Source organism: Heterodontus francisci, chromosome 11 (genome assembly GCF_036365525.1).
Source record: "Heterodontus francisci isolate sHetFra1 chromosome 11, sHetFra1.hap1, whole genome shotgun sequence".
NCBI classification, from domain to species: domain Eukaryota; kingdom Metazoa; phylum Chordata; class Chondrichthyes; order Heterodontiformes; family Heterodontidae; genus Heterodontus; species Heterodontus francisci.
The window spans coordinates 20,642,895-20,659,113 of record NC_090381.1 but is presented as its reverse complement, the minus strand read 5'-3'; the positions used below and the strand labels follow the sequence as shown (position 1 = coordinate 20,659,113).

General features: G+C 45.9%; 1 protein-coding gene across 1 annotated transcript; it reads right to left on the bottom strand.

The window, feature by feature from the left end:
* Window positions 1-2,247: 2,247 nt before the first annotated feature.
* Window positions 2,248-14,301, bottom strand: dtymk (deoxythymidylate kinase (thymidylate kinase)). The gene is made up of 5 exons (XM_068041766.1): window positions 14,106-14,301; window positions 11,319-11,427; window positions 8,475-8,565; window positions 7,417-7,614; window positions 2,248-3,953 (listed from the first exon to the last, which is right to left on the bottom strand). The coding sequence occupies exons 1-5, from the start codon at window positions 14,230-14,232 to the stop codon at window positions 3,843-3,845; spliced, it is 636 nt and encodes a 211-aa protein (XP_067897867.1). The 5' UTR covers window positions 14,233-14,301; the 3' UTR covers window positions 2,248-3,842.
* Between the last annotated feature and the right edge of the window lie 1,918 nt (window positions 14,302-16,219).

Genomic DNA, 16,219 nt, shown 5'->3' with positions numbered 1-16,219 from the left:
CCGAGTCTGTGCTGACCATCAACCACCCATTTATACTAATCCTACATTAATCCCATATTCCTACCACATCCCCACCTTCCCAAACTAGGGGCAATTTATAATGACCAATTTACCTATCAACCTGCAAGTCTTTGGCTGTGGGAGGAAAACCCACACTGTCACAGGGAGAACTTGCAAACTCCGCACAGGCACTACCCGGAATCGAACCCGGGTCGCTGGAGCTGTGAGGCTGCGGTGCTAACCACTGCGCCACTGTGATGGTTGCAAACGCTTCAGCTTTGTCTTGTTCACTTGCGTGCTGCTTTTCTGCCATGACTGAAGATGGAGATATTCATGGAGTTTTTTTTCTCCTGTTGGTTGTTTGACTGTCATGACTGGATATGGCAGGATTGCAGAGCTTTGACTTGATTGATTGTTTAGTTCTGTTTTGGATGTGATCTACCTATTCCTCATACCCATTGTGCAATATTCCAGACACAATGAGGTACATTCTTCACCAGAATGTAAGCTGAAGAATTTTCATGGAATGAAAACCAGTGGTTTTTACCCTGGGTGCATAACTGAAAATTTACCCAAATGCTATACTATCCAAATGAGTGAGAAAAGGACTCAAAAACAATGCTTAAGTTAAATAGCTCATTTATTCAAATTAAACTGAGCTAGTGTGAGTTTTGACCAACAAATGCAAATTCTGATCAATTGAGACAGTCAGGATGCGTCACTCCAAGGAAAACAGCCACCTAAGCCCAGTTGTTAAATTACTGAATTGGTACAGTACAATGGAGTCCTGTTTACTCAAGCACTCAGCATGATCCCTATAAGGTGTCACTCTGGAATCAGGATGGAGGTCTGTAACCATTATAGTAGTACTGTGGCATTCACATTGGATATAAAACAGCTTGATGGCAATGACACAGGTATCGATCGATTCCTGTAGAAACTCAAATTGCATGCATAATAGAGGTTGCTACACGGTATGCTCACAGCCCAAACAATTCTGTCTGTAGTAATAATGACTACAGGCTGTGCTTGTATCAGAATCTAGCATGAGTCCTCTATGAAGTCAGCAAAGCCAAACGCAGAGGATAAAAGATCAAGTCCATTACTCAAGAGCTCAGCATTCAAAGGAACTTCCGAACAGCAGTATGCCATTCAGCTCCTTGAGCCTGTGCTGCCATTCAATGAGCTCTTGGCTGATCTGAGACCTAACTCCTTTGCCCATATCCCTTGATAACTTTGGTTAACAAAAATCTATTAATCTCTGATCTAAAATTTAGAATTCTTCTAACATCATTTGCAGAAGAGCATTTCAAACTTCTACCAAACTTTGTGTGAAGAAGTGTTTCTAATTTCACTCTTGAAAGGTCTGGCTCTAATTATTAAACTATTTCCCCAGCTAGCAGAAGTAGTTTCTCTCTTTTTACCCTTTCTGTTCTCTTTCATCTTAAACTTTAATCAAAGCATCCCTTTACCATCTAAATTCCAGGGAATACAACCATTGTTTGTGTAATCTCTCCTTGTAATTTAACCCTGGGAGTCCAGGTATCATTCTGGTAAATCTACATTGCACTCCCTCCAAGACCAATATATCCTTCCTAACATGCAATACCCAGAACTGCTCACAGTACTCCAGGGCAGCGCAGCGTTTACCGACCCGGGTTCTGTTCTGGGTACTGCCTGTGTGGAGTTTGCAAGTTCTCCCTGTGACCACGTGGGTTTCCGCCGGGTGCTCTGGTTTCCTCCCACAGCCAAAGACTTGCAGGTTGATAGGTAAGTTGGCCATTGTAAATTGCCCCTAGTGTTGATAGGTAGTAGGGGAATTGAGGGAAGATGGGAATGTGGTAGGGACATGGGATTAATGTAGGATTAGTATAAATGGGTGGTTGATAGTCGGCACAGACTCGGTGGGCTGAAGGGCCTGTTTCAGTGCTGTATCTCTCTATGACTCTATGTGTGGCCTAACCAGGGCTTTGTATAGCTGAAGCATAACTTATACCCCTTGTATTCTAATACTCTAGATATAAATGCCAGCTTTTTGGGGTTTCAAAGTCTAAAAATATCACTGCACTTAAACCATTCTAGATTTAAACAACAAATCCACCCCACAGCAAGGAAAATACACCCTGAATCAGTCAAAGATTCACCTGTGGGACAAAAAGTGAAATGAACTGAGATCATTGCTAAACATTTCATCTCCTCAGACAGTATTTCATCTATCCACACATTATAAAACAGACAATAACTCCATTTGGAAATAAATATAACATGTTTATAGCCTCTTGTTGCATAAAGATAGTTTACCACCAACATGTATTTATACAATGACCTGAATCCTAGCTGCACATCTATGCTACAGGTTTGTAACAAGTGGAGATCCACATCTCCAAGTTTTAGGAATAAAATGCTTAAAGCACAACACAGGGGAAATACATCATCAGCAACTGATCAAAGTCGCCAGTAACAGAAGCTGCGTGGACAGGACTGAACAATCAAAAGGAAGGCATGCCGGTAAATGTTTGTGTCAATGAATTCTAACTCTACTGATGCATTTAAAGGCTTGGAAAGACATTGTTGAGCAGCTGTATTCCTGTCATTCATTCACCTCAAAACACAATAAAAAGGTCTATCTATTCCGTCCACTTATTCCGTTGTAAAGTCTGCCTCTTCCTGGGAAACATTACCCTTTGCATTAAAGGAGGACAGCTAGAGCTGGCAATGATCGATACAGAATGGGTCAATGATATTTTCAGAAGTTACCTTCAAACCAGCTGTGTCCCCATTACTGGAAGTAAAACAGATTACTGTAATAAAATGAATCAATCAGGAATGTTACATGGTTCACTGGAGTGAAAATCAAAACACAAGCATGTACCTCTCCCAATTTCCTTCCTCCCCCTGAATACTGGAACATAGTCCCACAGGCACCAGTCTTGCCCATGTATTCTTTTCTCAGGTGCTAGCTCTAACAGCTGGTTGCAGGTTATTCAGCCATCGGGTACCAGGCTTAGTTGAATCTGCCAGTGCTGTACAGAGGCGTTCCACTAGGGTCATCAGAACTGTTTCTGAATCATTTTCCCACATCATAGGGTGGATATTGTTGGGGCCATTGGAGCAGGTTCAGACAGAGAAAGATCAGGTAACAATACAGGCCCTATAAAAATTATAGCCAACTGGTCTCTACTCAGCTCAGCAACATTGATGGCCACTGCCATTTACTGTGGCCCCACACTGGCTTGGGTTTCACAAGCACCAGCAACATTGGCTCAGAATAGGAGGAGGCAGAGAGCTAAGATGGAGGGAGAGGATGAGGACTCGGAATCGGGAACGGGTCTCGGGCCAGGAGGAGGGCAAGGGTGAGGGCTCAGCACCCTGGTTTGATGTTGGAGTACCTGCTCCCGATTGCTGTCTGGGACCCAGTGCTGGTAAGTGGAGGTTCATGAGGATGATCGGATCCAGTTGTGAAGCTTTCCCTGTGCTACCTAACAATCAGAATCCCTGCTCACACATCAAGAAGGCTGAAGTGAAGTGATACAGTAAAACTGCACTGCAGCCTAAGTCAGGAGAGTGTAGGAGACAACTGAACGAGGAAGATTGCTTACCAAGTTACAGATGTTCAGTTTGATTTTTCTAATATTACTGAATGACTCTGGTTTTCATAAAAAAGGACAAGACTGTCCCATTCAAACAACCCCCTTTCTTTAAAAGAAAAGTTAGGCAGCAGAACCAAGTCCTTTTACATTAGCTGTTAGGAGAATACACGAGCTGAATCTGGAAACTTGCTGAGTGTAAAGGGAGAGCGACAACCTCCTTGAAATCTCTCATCCTCTGTGCTAGAAAGGATCTTATTTCCAGAGTTCCCCGATCGGCTCCTCGCTGGCATATTCAATGGTTTTCTTCACCTTAGACATTATCTCCTGGTGTAAATCTTCAATACTTTGAGAAGCATCTAACATCTGTTTTATTAAAATAAAGTTAAATCGTCAATGGTTTTGATAGACTAAAAGAAACTGTTTCCAGTAACAGAGAATAAGTAACCAAAGGGTACAGATTTAAGGCAATTGACAAAAGAACCAGAGCCTGATGTGAGGAAACGTTTTTCCAACATGCAGCAAATTGTTGTGATCTGAAAAGCACTGCCTGAAAGGGCAGTGGAAGCAGATTCAACAGTAACTTTCCAAAGGGAATTGGATAAATACTTGAAGGAAAAAAATTTACAGGGCTTTGGGGAACGAGCAGGGAAGTGGGAGTAACTGGATCACTCTACCAAACAGCTAGCACAAGCACAATAGACTGAATAACCTCCTTCTCTGCTGTAACATTCTATGATGCAGTAAAAGATTAAAGGATAAAGTAAAACATGTAATAATGTGAAAACTGATTCAACCAGAGAAGAGGCTGTGCAGTCCAGGCCCTTCAGCAGCGCTAGTACGACCATCATTTTCACTGCCCCGTCACCAAAAACATTTTACTTATATTTTTATATATACATACATACACATACACCACTAAGTCGACTTTTAAGTAAAATGATGGGATAACTTAAGACCTGTTGCCTGCAATTCCTCTGCCATAGGGAAACTTCAGGATGCTTCATGTGTCCTGGATAACCATGTGTGCACGAAGTACCTTTAGTTGCTTGAAGTCAAGCTCAGGGTTTCTGAGATTGAGGTGCAGCTGGGGTCACTGCAGGGCATATAGGAGGTTGAAGAGGTGGTCACCCCACAGCTAGAGTTCAGGAGAATACTAAGTGCATGACCTCCTACAGAGTAGGGGGATGCAGACGGTCCAGGAATCCTTATTGAGTGTTTCAGTGTTGAATACTGGTGAAGGTGACACCACCATGGGGAAGTGCAGTCTAGAACACATCACTGGCAATGTGGGGCACCACGAAGCATAGAAATGCAGTGGTCATAGGGGATTCAATAGTCAGGGGCATAGACAGGTGTTTCTGCAACTGCCGAAGTGAGTTCCGCATGGTTAAGGGCATAACTGAGAGGGTGTAGAACACTTTAAGGGTGAGGGAAGGTCCGGAATGTGTGCTCCTTGTTGGAATCAATTCCATAGGTATAAAAAGGGTTGAAGTCCTACAAAGTTTCAGGAGCCAAGGAGGAAGTTGAAGAGCACGACTTCAAAAGCTGGTAATCTTTGGATTACTCCCAGTGCCATGTGCCAGTGAGGATAGGAGCAATAAAACAGGTTAACGCACGGCTGGAGAAATGGTGCAAGAGTGAGGCTTTAGATTCCTGGAGTATTGGGACTAGTTGTGGGGCAGGAGGGACAGATTGCACCTCAGCAGGGCCAGGACCAATCTCCTTGCAGGGAAGTTAACCAGCACTGTGGGCAAGGCTTAAACTAACTTTGTTGAGAAAGGGGGCATCAGGATGAAGCATTAGATAGGAGATACAAGGTGCACGGAGGACATTAGAGTAAAGAGTAGTTCAGAAATAGGAAGGATCAGATGGGAGGATGGAGTGGGGTGGGGTGGGGAACAATGCAAAGCCGTCTAAGATGGGTTTGGAGTGGATGTGTATGAATAAGGTTGGTGAGCTGTAGGCACAAGTAGCCACATAGGATTACAATATACTGGCTCAAGCAAGGGGAGGAATGGGCATTTAATCTTCCTGGCTACAATGTACTCAGGAAAGATAGGTAAGGTACAAAAGGAGGGGGGGTAATATTGATCCAAGATACCGTTACAGTACTAGAAACTGATGATTTATTTGAGAGTTCAAAGAAAGAAATCTATTTTCTTAGAAGAAAGAAACAATAGAGGACCTATTACAAAAGCAAAATACTGCAGATGCTGGAAATCTGAAATAAAAACAAAGTGCTGGAAGAACAAAAGGGAAGGTCTGCATAAGGTGGAATATAGGAGAAATTAAATAACAAAAGGCATGATGGTACAAGGCAAAAGGAGATGGTAGTGGGACAAGAAACAGAAGATGGGCCTTAGAGGTGTAAATAACAAGAACAAACTAATTACCAGCAGCTGCTGTCTGAAAAAATGGGGGTAAAGGTTATGATCTGAAATTGTTGAACTTAACGTTGAGTTATGAAATATGTAAAGTGCCAAATTGAAACATGAGGTGCTGTTCATCAATCTTATGTTGAGCTTCATTGGAACAATGTAGGAGTTTGAGGACAGAGAGGTCAGAGTGAGAATAGGGCGCAGAATTAAAATGACAGGTGACTGGAAGCTTGGGGTCGCACTTGCAGACTGAACAGAGGTGTTCAGATGGTAGAATACAGAGCTATGGGTCACTGTTTAAAAATAAGGGGTCAGTCACACATTAAAGACAGAGATGAGGAGAATTTTTTTCACTCAGAGGGACTTGAGTTTTTGGAATTCTCTTCCTCAAAAGGCGGTGGAAGCAGAGTCTTTGAATATTTTTAAGGCAGAGGTAGATAGATTCTTGATAAGCAAGGGGGTGAAAGGTTAACGGGAGGTAGGTGGGAATGTGGTGTAGAATCAGATCAACCATGATCTTGTTGAATGGTGGAGCAGGCTTGAGGGACCAAATGGCTACTCCCGCTCCTAATTCATATGTTCCGCAAAGTGATTACCTTTTCTGTATTTGGTCTCCCTAATGTGGAGGAGATTGCATGGCGAGCAGCGAGTACAGTATACTAAATTTTAAAAAGTACATGTAATTTGCTATTTCAACCTGGAAAGTGTGTTTGGGGTCTTGGATGGTGGAAATGGAGGAGGGAAAAGGGAAGGTGTTGCATCTTCTGCATTTTCTCATGAAGGTGCCATGGAAAGGGGAACGGGTGTTAGGGTGATTGAGAAGTGAACCTGGGTGTTGCAAAGGGAACTGTCCCCTCGGAATACTGAAAAAGGAGGGGAGGGGAAGATATGTTTGGTGGTAACATCACGCTGGAGATGGCGGAAATGGTGGAGGATTTGAATGTTGAATGTAGAGGCTGGTGGAGCAGAAAGTGAGAACAAGGGGAATCCTATTGTGGTTCCTGGAGGGAGAAAAAAGGGCGAGAACAGATGTGCAGGAAATGCCATCATGTTGCTGAGTGGTTCCCATTCAATCCCCAGGCAACCCATACTAGGCAAGGTCGGGGTGGGGGGGGGGTCGGGGTGGTGAACTTGAGTTCTGAATGAGACAAGTTTCTGGTAAAACATTAATAAACACCTTAGCTGAGATGGTACCATACTTTTAACTTGGGCTCTGTATCCATTATCACACAGGCTCTCACCCTGATGTACCTCTCGCAACTAACTGGTCAATGTAGTGGAAAGTGCTTTTAGTATTATTCCCCATGGATGACACCAACCTTCCTCCCCCACCTCTCTGAATTATTTCACCTTTTGATGACAATGAATGCTTCCCCCTTGGGCCTGTCATTAACACCCCACCCCTTCCTTTGTAAAACCATGGCCCATCTGAGACACACTGCCCATACCTTCCAGTTTAGACTCTTGTCTTTCATAAGCTCTCTAAACTGTTGAAGCACCAGCTCCTGGAAGGCAAGGTTTTCATACCGCTCATTGCCAAAGCCCCCTCGCTCGATAGCTACTGAAGGGTTAAGATGAAGGAACAGGATTACATCTGGCTTTGGAATTCCAATGTCTGGTTGTTTGCACCACTCCATTGTGAAATCCTATTTGAGAAAGCAGTTCAAGCAGCATTAGACAACGAGAAGAGATGATCAGCATTAAAATTAATAAAACACCTTTTACATGTGGATGGACAGTGACTACTTTATTTTCATGGCTTCTAGTTTTGGACTCCCCAGCAAGTCGAAACATATTATCTAGATCTGCCCTATCAAACTCCTTTGTAATTTTAAAGACGTCTATCACGTCACCTTTGATGAAGTCTTACAAAGAAACTAAACCCATCTCCCCCCCCCCCCCCCACTGAAGACTGAACAGATGTAACAGTTTACTTTCAGAAAATTGTAAATCATTCAACTCGTTAATTCCTCTGTCCTCACCAATATTTATCCCTCAACCAACATATCTAAAAACAGATTGTCTGGTGATTATCACATTGCTGTTTCTGGGAGCTTGCTGTGCAAAAATTGGTTGCCATGTTTCCCATATTACAACAGGTGACCACATTTCAAAAGTATTCCATTAGCTGTGAAGCGCGTTGGGACATCCTGAGGTCGTGAAAGGTGCTATATAAATGCAAGTCTTTTTTCTTTCTCTGTGATCAGTATCTCTGTTGATTTTTTCTATTTACTATACCTTACCAAACTGTCTTTCTCTCATCCTTCAGTTCTGAAGGTTACACAACTCAACGATCATTATCTATCTTTTGCTGCACAAAAGCAAGGCATCTTACTAATCGTAAATATAAATGCTCAATTCCAACACAGTGCTCTGATGCACGCGTCGGGAAATGTGGAAAAATGTGTCTGATATCCTTTGACTGAAACTGGTTTACATATTTTACGGATTTACTGTTTACCCGCATTACAGCTCAAATACTATTTTGCTCAGTTTTGTTACTTACTGGTTTTGCACTTGTGAATGCAACTCCAGAAAATGCGTATCTATCCACGATCAATGTGACCCCTTGCTGTAACTTCTCTCTAATCAGTGGCCTGGAACACAGAACAAGTGAACAATATGTCACAGCAGCAAGCAAAGACCAATAATAGCAGGGAATCCACATCAAATACACTTATTTCAACAGGTGATTATTCTGGCATTACTCCACCGATGTGTGTGAAGCTCCTTTTCCTATATCACCAAGTTACATTTTAGTAACAGGGAACAATAGCATAGGGGTTACGGTACTGGACTGGTAATCCAGAGGGCTTGTCTAAACGGCAGCTGGGGAATTTAATTTAAATAAATCTGGAATAAAAAGGTAGAATCAGGAATGGCGACCATGAAACAACCAGATTACCCAACTGGTTCTCTGATGTCCTTTAGGGAAGGAAATTTGCAGTCCTTACCTGGTCTGACTCCAGACCCATAGCAATGTGGTTGACTCTTAACTGCTCTGAAAAAGCATAGCAAGCCATTCAGTTGTATCAAACCACTATAAAAAAGTTAAATACGTTTAAAACCAGGCAGACTATCCGGCACTGATTACAACAAACACACAGCCTGCCCAGTCCACCCTGCAGAGTCCTCCTCACTAACATCTGGGATTTTGTGTCAAAATTGGGAGAGCTTTCCCACAGACTGGTCAAGCAACAACCTGACATGGTCATACTCACTGAATCATACCTTACAATGTCCCAGACTCCTCCTCCACCATTCCTAGTTATGTCCTGCCCCAGCAGCAGGACAGACCCACCAGAGGTGGCGGCACGGTAACAGACAGGAGGGAGTGGCCCTGGAAATCTTCAACATTGACTCCAGACCCCATGAAGTCTCATGGCATTAGGTCAAACATGGGCAAGGAAACCTCCTGTTGATTACCACCTACCGCCCTCCCTCAGCTGATGAATCAGTACTCCTCCATGTTGAACACCACTTGGAAGAAACACTGAGAGTGGTAAAGGCACAGGATGTACTCTGGGTGAGGGAACCTCAATGTCCATCACCAGAGTGGCTCGACAGCACCACTTCTGACTGAGCTGGTCGAGTCCTGAAGGACCTATTGCAGGCATTGAGAGAACCAAAAAGAGGAAAAAACCTACTTATCTCATCCTCACCAATCTACCTGCCCATGATAGTATTCTTCTCTGAGAGGGTTGTTAATAATCTTTGGAATTCTCTTCGCCAGAGAGCAGTGGAGGCTGGGTCATTGAATATATTCAAGGCTGAGTTTGACAGATTTTTTATCTACGAGGGAGTCAAGGGTTATGGGGTGCAGGCAGGAAAGTAGAGTTGAGGCCACAATCAGATCAACCATGATCTTATTGAATGAAGGAGCAGGCTCGAGGGGCCAAATGGCCTTCTCCTGTTATTTCTTATATTCTTATTGGTAGGAGTGACCATTGCACAGTTCTTGTGGGACAATGTCCTGTCTTCACACTGAGGACACCCTCCATCGTGTTGTGTGGCACTACCACCATGATAAATGGCTTTGCTTTGGAACACATTTAGCAGCTCAAAACCGGGTATCCATCAGGCACTGTGGGCCATCAGCAGCAGAATTGTATTCTATCACAATCTGTTCTCTCATGGCCTGGCATATCCCTCACTCTACCGTTACCATCAAGAGAGGGGACCAATCCTGATACAATGAGTGTAGGAGAGCATGCCAGGAGCAGCAGTAGGCACACCTAAAAATAAGGCACCAACCTGGTGAAGCTACAACACAGGACTACCTTTTCTCCATCATAAGACTGGAAGTTCTGATGATTGCACAATGTTCAGTTCCATTCACAGCTGCGCAGATACTAAAGCAGTCTGGGCCTGCATGCAGCAAGACCGTGATAACATTGGGTTGCTAAGCGTCAAGTTAACAATTGTGTCACACAAGTGCCAGGCAATGACCAACTCCCCTTGACATTCAACAGCATTAGCATTGTCGAATTCCCACTATCAATAGTCTTGGAGAAGCGGGGGAAGGGGTCTCACCATTGATCCGAAACTTAACCAAACCAGCCACATAAATACTGTGGCTATGACAGCAGGTCAGAGGCTGCGAGTTCTGCAGCAAGTAACTCACTTCCTGACTCCTCCCCCAGAGCCTGCCACCAAGACACAAGTCAGGAGTGTGGTGGAACACTCTCCACTTGCCTGGATGGCAACACTCAAGAAGTGCACAACCATCCAGGACAAAGCAGCCCGCTTGATCGGCACCCCATCCACCATCTTCAACATTCACTTCCTCCACCACCGGCACACAGTGGCAGCAGTGTGTACCATCTGCAAGATGTACTGCAGGAACTCGCCAAGCCTCCTGCAACAGCACCTTCCGACCTCTACTTCCCAGAACAACAAGGGCAGCAGATGCATAGGAACATCACCACCTTAAAGTTCCCCCTCCAAGTCACACGCCACCCTCACTTGGAGCTATATCGGCATTCCTTCACTATGCCTGGGTCAAAATCCTGGAACTCCCTTCCCTAACAATGCTGTGGATGTATCTACACCATGTGGACTGCAGCAGTTCAAGAAGGCAGCTCACCACCACCTTCTCAAAGGCAATTAGGAACGGGCAGTAAATGCTGGCCTTGCCAACAATGGCCACATCCCATAAACAAATATGAAAAACAATCCCGATTACAAGTCAAGCTCCAAGTGAAAGGCAGACAGGAACAGAATATATCAGTAACTAATCCAAAAGTGTACTTTTACCCAACACACTGTAACATCCACTCCCCATTAAAGCAAAACCATCGCTTGTCTCCAAATTTACATTCTTAAGCAAAGTGCCTTAGAAGTCCCTTACACTCGTTCCCATCTGTTGGCCGCAAAGAGCAGGTGCACAGTGTGATCGTCTAGGTTATTCTTCTTCTCCAGGTATGAACTGATCAGGCGTCCAATTTCAGTCCCTCTGTCTGAAACCAAACAAGATATGGATCAGGACTGACCTCGTGCCATGTTTTCATTCAACAACAACTTGCATTTATATGGCACCTTTAATGTAAACATTAAATGGAAACATCTCAAGGTGCTTCACAGAAGCATTACCAAACCAAGCCACATGAAATATAATAGGACAGGTAACTAAAAGCTTGGCCGAAGAGAAGGTTTCAAGGAGCATCTTAAAGGTAGACAGAGGCAGAGAGGTTTAGGGAGCAAATTCCAGAGTTTAGGGCCTTGACAGCTGAAGACAATGGTGGAACATAGCCTCCTTGTCTCAAACCTCCACAACCAAAATGCTGCAGTCCACATCCCCGGTCCTGTCTACTCCCACCAACCTGCACTCTCCAAAATACACTGACTGCACATGCTTTTTTTTATTCATTCATGGGATGTGGGCGACGCCGGCCAGGCCAGCATTTATTGCTCATCCCAATTGCCCTTGAGAAGGTGGTGGTGAGCTGCCTTCTTGAACCGCTGCAGTCCATTTGGGGTAGGTATACCCACAGTGCTGTTAGGGAGTTCCATAATTTTGACCCAGCGACAGTGAAGGAACGGCGATATAGTTCCAAGTCAGGATGGTGTGTGACTTGGAGGGGAACTTGCAGGTGGTGGTGTTCCATGTATTTGCTGCCCTTGTCCTTCTAGTTGGTAGAGGTCGCGGGTTTGGAAGGTGCTGTCTAAGGAGTCTTGGTGCATTGCTGCAGTGCATCTTGTAGATGGTACACACTGCTGCCACTGTGCATCGGTGGTGGAGGGAGTGAATGTTTGTAGATGAGGTGACATACAAGCGGTAAAACAAAAGCAAAATACTGCGGATGCTGGAAATCTGAAATAAAAACAAGAAATGCTGGAACCACTCAGCAGGTCTGGCAGCATCTGTGAAAAGAGCAGAGTTAACGTTTCGGGTCAGCAACTCTTCTTCGGAACCAGTTCCGCAGAAGGGTCACTGACCCGAAACGTTAACTCTGCTTCTCTTTTCACAGATGCTGCCAGACCTGCTGAGTGGTTGCAGCATTTCTTGTTTTTATGACATACAAGCGGGCTGCTTTGTCCTGGATGGTGTCGAGCTTCTTGAATGTTGTTGGAGCTGCACCCATCCAGGCAAGTGGAGAGTATTCCATCACACTCCTGACTTGTGCCTTGTGGATGGTGGACAGGCACTGGGGAGTCAGGAGGTGAGTTACTCGCCTCAGGATTTCTAGCCTCTGACCTGCTCTTGTAGCCACGATATTTATATGGCTACTCCAGTTCAGTTTCTGGTCAATGGTAGCCCCTAGGATGTTGATAGTGGGGGATTCAGCGATGGTAATGCTGTTGAATGTCAAGGGGAGATGGTTAGATTCTGTCTTGTTGGAGATGGTCATTGCCTGGCACTTGTGTGGCGAGAATGTTACTTGCCACTTATCAGCCCAAGCCTGGATATTGTCCAGGTCTTGCTGCATTTCTACACGGACTGCTTCAGTATCTGAGGAGTCATGAATGGTGCTGAACATTGTGCAATCATCCGCGAACTTCCCCACTTCTGACCTTATGATTGAAGGAAGGTCATTGATGAAGCAGCTGAAGATGGTTGGGCCTAGGACACTACCCTGAGGAACTCCTGCAGTGATGTCCTGGAGCTCAGATGATTGACCTCCAACAACCACAACTATCTTCCTTTGCGCTAGTAATGACTCCAGCCAGCGGAGGGTTTTCCCCATGATTCCCATTGACCTCAGTTTTGCTAGGGCTCCTTGATGCCATACTCGGTCACATGCTGCCTTGATGTCAAGGGCAGTCACTCTCACCTCACCTCTTGAGTTCAGCCCTTTTGTCCATATTTGAACCAAGGCTGTAATGAGGTCAGGAGCTGAGTGGCCCTGGCGGAACCCAAACAGGGCATTACTGAGCAGGTTTTTGCTAAGCAAATGCCGCTTGATGGCACTGTTGATGACACCTTCCATCACTTTACTAATTGAGAGTAGGCTGATGCGGCGGTAATTGGCCGGGTTGGATTTGTCCTGCTTTTTGTGTACAGGACATACCTGGCCAATTTTCCACATTGCAGGATAGATGCCAGTGTTGTAGCTGTACTGGAACAGCTTGGCTAGGGGCGCGATAAGTTCTGAAGCACAAGTCTTCAGTACCAATGCCGGAATATTGTCATGGCCCATAGCTTTCGCAGTATAACAAGCTCCAGCACGTTGACTTCAAAATTCACGTCCTTGCGTTCATTGTACTGCATGGTGATGCCCACCCTATCTAAACAATCTCCACACATGCCCTCTGCTCCTCTGACCTGTTCTCTGCTCCACCAGTAGTTGCATCTGGTTCAGCTAAAAATTCCTGTTTTCTGATACTCGCTGCCTAATAGCCTCTCCCTGCTGATCACAATCAGGCTATAGCCTGATCTCGGGCTGGGGGTTGGTGGTCACAGCCTGGGGGGAACGGGGGAGTAACAATGGAGAAAGGAGGGCCTCAGGGGGACACAGCCAGCCGCTCCTGAAATAAAAACAAGAAATGCTGGAACCACTCAGCAGGTCTGGCAGCATCTGTGAAAAGAGAAGCAGAGTTAACGTTTCGGGTCAGTGACCCTTCTTCAGCCGCTCCTGAAGGCCAAGGCCCAGGCCCAGGCCCGGGCCCGGACCCGGACCCGGACCCGGACCCTCACCTGGGAACCGCAGCACCTCGGCGCACCGGCCATGTTGCCGCAGCGCTTCCTGCAGCTTCTTGCACTGGGTGCTCTTTCCACTCCGATCCATTCCCTCCAGCACAATCAAAGCTCCCCGCTTGGCCATCCAGACGTTGGAACACCGACAGGCTCCTGCCGCCCAAAGACACTAGCATACCATTGGCTGCCGCCCAAAGAGACTAGCATACCATTGGCTGCCGCTCGGAGAGACTAACATACCATTGGCTGCCGCCCAAAGAGACTAGCATACCATTGGCTGCCGCTCGGAGACTAACATACCATTGGCTGCCGCCCAAAGAGACGAGAGTACCATTGGCTGCCGCCCGGAGAGACTAGCATACCATTGGCTGCCGCCCGGAGAGACTAGCATACCATTGGCTGCCGCCCGGAGAGACTAGCATACCATTGGCTGCCGCCCGGAGAGACTAGCATACCATTGGCTGCCGCCCAGAGAGAGGAGAGTACCATTGGCTGCCGCCCGGAGAGACTAGCATACTATTAGCTGCCCACAGCCAAAGACTTGCAGGTTGATAGGAAAATTGGCTAGTGTAAATTGCCCCTGGTGTAGGTAGGTGGTAGGAGAATGGTGGGGATGTAGTAGTGAATATGGAATTAACGTAGGATTAATATAAATGGGTGGTTGTTGGTCAGCACGGACTGGGTGGGCCAAAGGCCTGTTTCAGTGCTGTATCTCTAAATAAAATAAAATTGGCTGCCACCACCCAGAGAGACGATAGTACCATTGGCTGCTGCCCACAGAGACTAGCATACCATTGGCTGCCAGCCGGATAGATTGGAGTGCCATTGGCTGCCATCCTGAAAGTGCAATGTAAAATTGGCTGCCATCCAGAGTGACTAGCGTACCATTGGCAGCCGCAGGGAGAGATTAGCATACCATTGGCTGCCACCCTGAAAGACTAACGTATAATTGGCTGTTGCCCGGAGAAACTAGCGTCCCATTGGCTGCTGCCCAGAGAGACGAGAATACCATTGGCTGCCGTCCAGAGAGACTAGAGTACCATTTGCTGCCGCCCTGAAAGACTAAAGTACCATTGGCTGCTGCCGAGAGAGACTAGCGTACCATTGGTTGCCGTCCGGAGAGACTAGCGTACCATTGGCTGCCACCCAGAGAGACTAGAGTACCATTGGCTGTCACCCTGAAAAACTAACGTAACATTGGCTGTTGCCCAGAGAAATTAGCATCCGATTGGCTGCTGCCATGAGAGACTAGAGTACCATTGGCTGCTGCCCAGAGAGACTAGCGAACCATTGGTTGCCTCCCCAAGAGACTAGCATACCATTGGTTGCCGCCTGGAGAGACAAGAGGACCATTGGCTTGCACCCTGAAAGACGAATGCAACATTGGCTGCCACCAAGAAACTAGGACATTACTTGAAATAAAAACAAAAATTGCTGGAAATACTCAGCAGGTCAGGTAGCATCTGTGGAGAGTCATAAGGTCATAGAGTCATACAGCACAGAAACAGGCCCATCGTGTCCATGCCGGCCATCAAGCGCCTATCTATTCTAATCCCATTTTCCAGCACTTGGCCCATTGCCGTTTATGCCTATGGCATTACAAGTGCTTATCAACATACTTCTTAAATGTTGTGAGTTTTCCTGCCTCTACCACCCCTTCAGGCAGTGTATTCCAGATTCCAACCACCCTCTGGGTGAGAGGTTTTTCCTCAAATCCCCTCCAAACTTCCTGCCCCTCCCTTACCTTAAATCTATGCCCCCTGGTTATTGACCCCTCTGCTAAAGGAAAAAGCTTCTTCCTATCTACCCAATCTATGCCCTTCATAATTTTGTATACCTCAAATAGGTACCCCCTCAGCCTTCTCTGCTCTAAGGAAAACAACCCTAGCCTAGCCAGTCTCTCTTCATAGCTTCATCTGGGAGGGGGAGAGTTACCTGGACGTTTTGTTTCAGGAGGCAGTCACACCTGGTAGATTAAGTAATTCAAATTCAGTTAGTGATCAGGGACAACAGGGTGTGATTGCAAGTGAGGCAGGTAGGGGGATCCTGAGTTCAGGAGTGGAGGAGCCTCAGCCTTTGACCTTATCCAACAGGTACGAGATACTTGCTCCCTG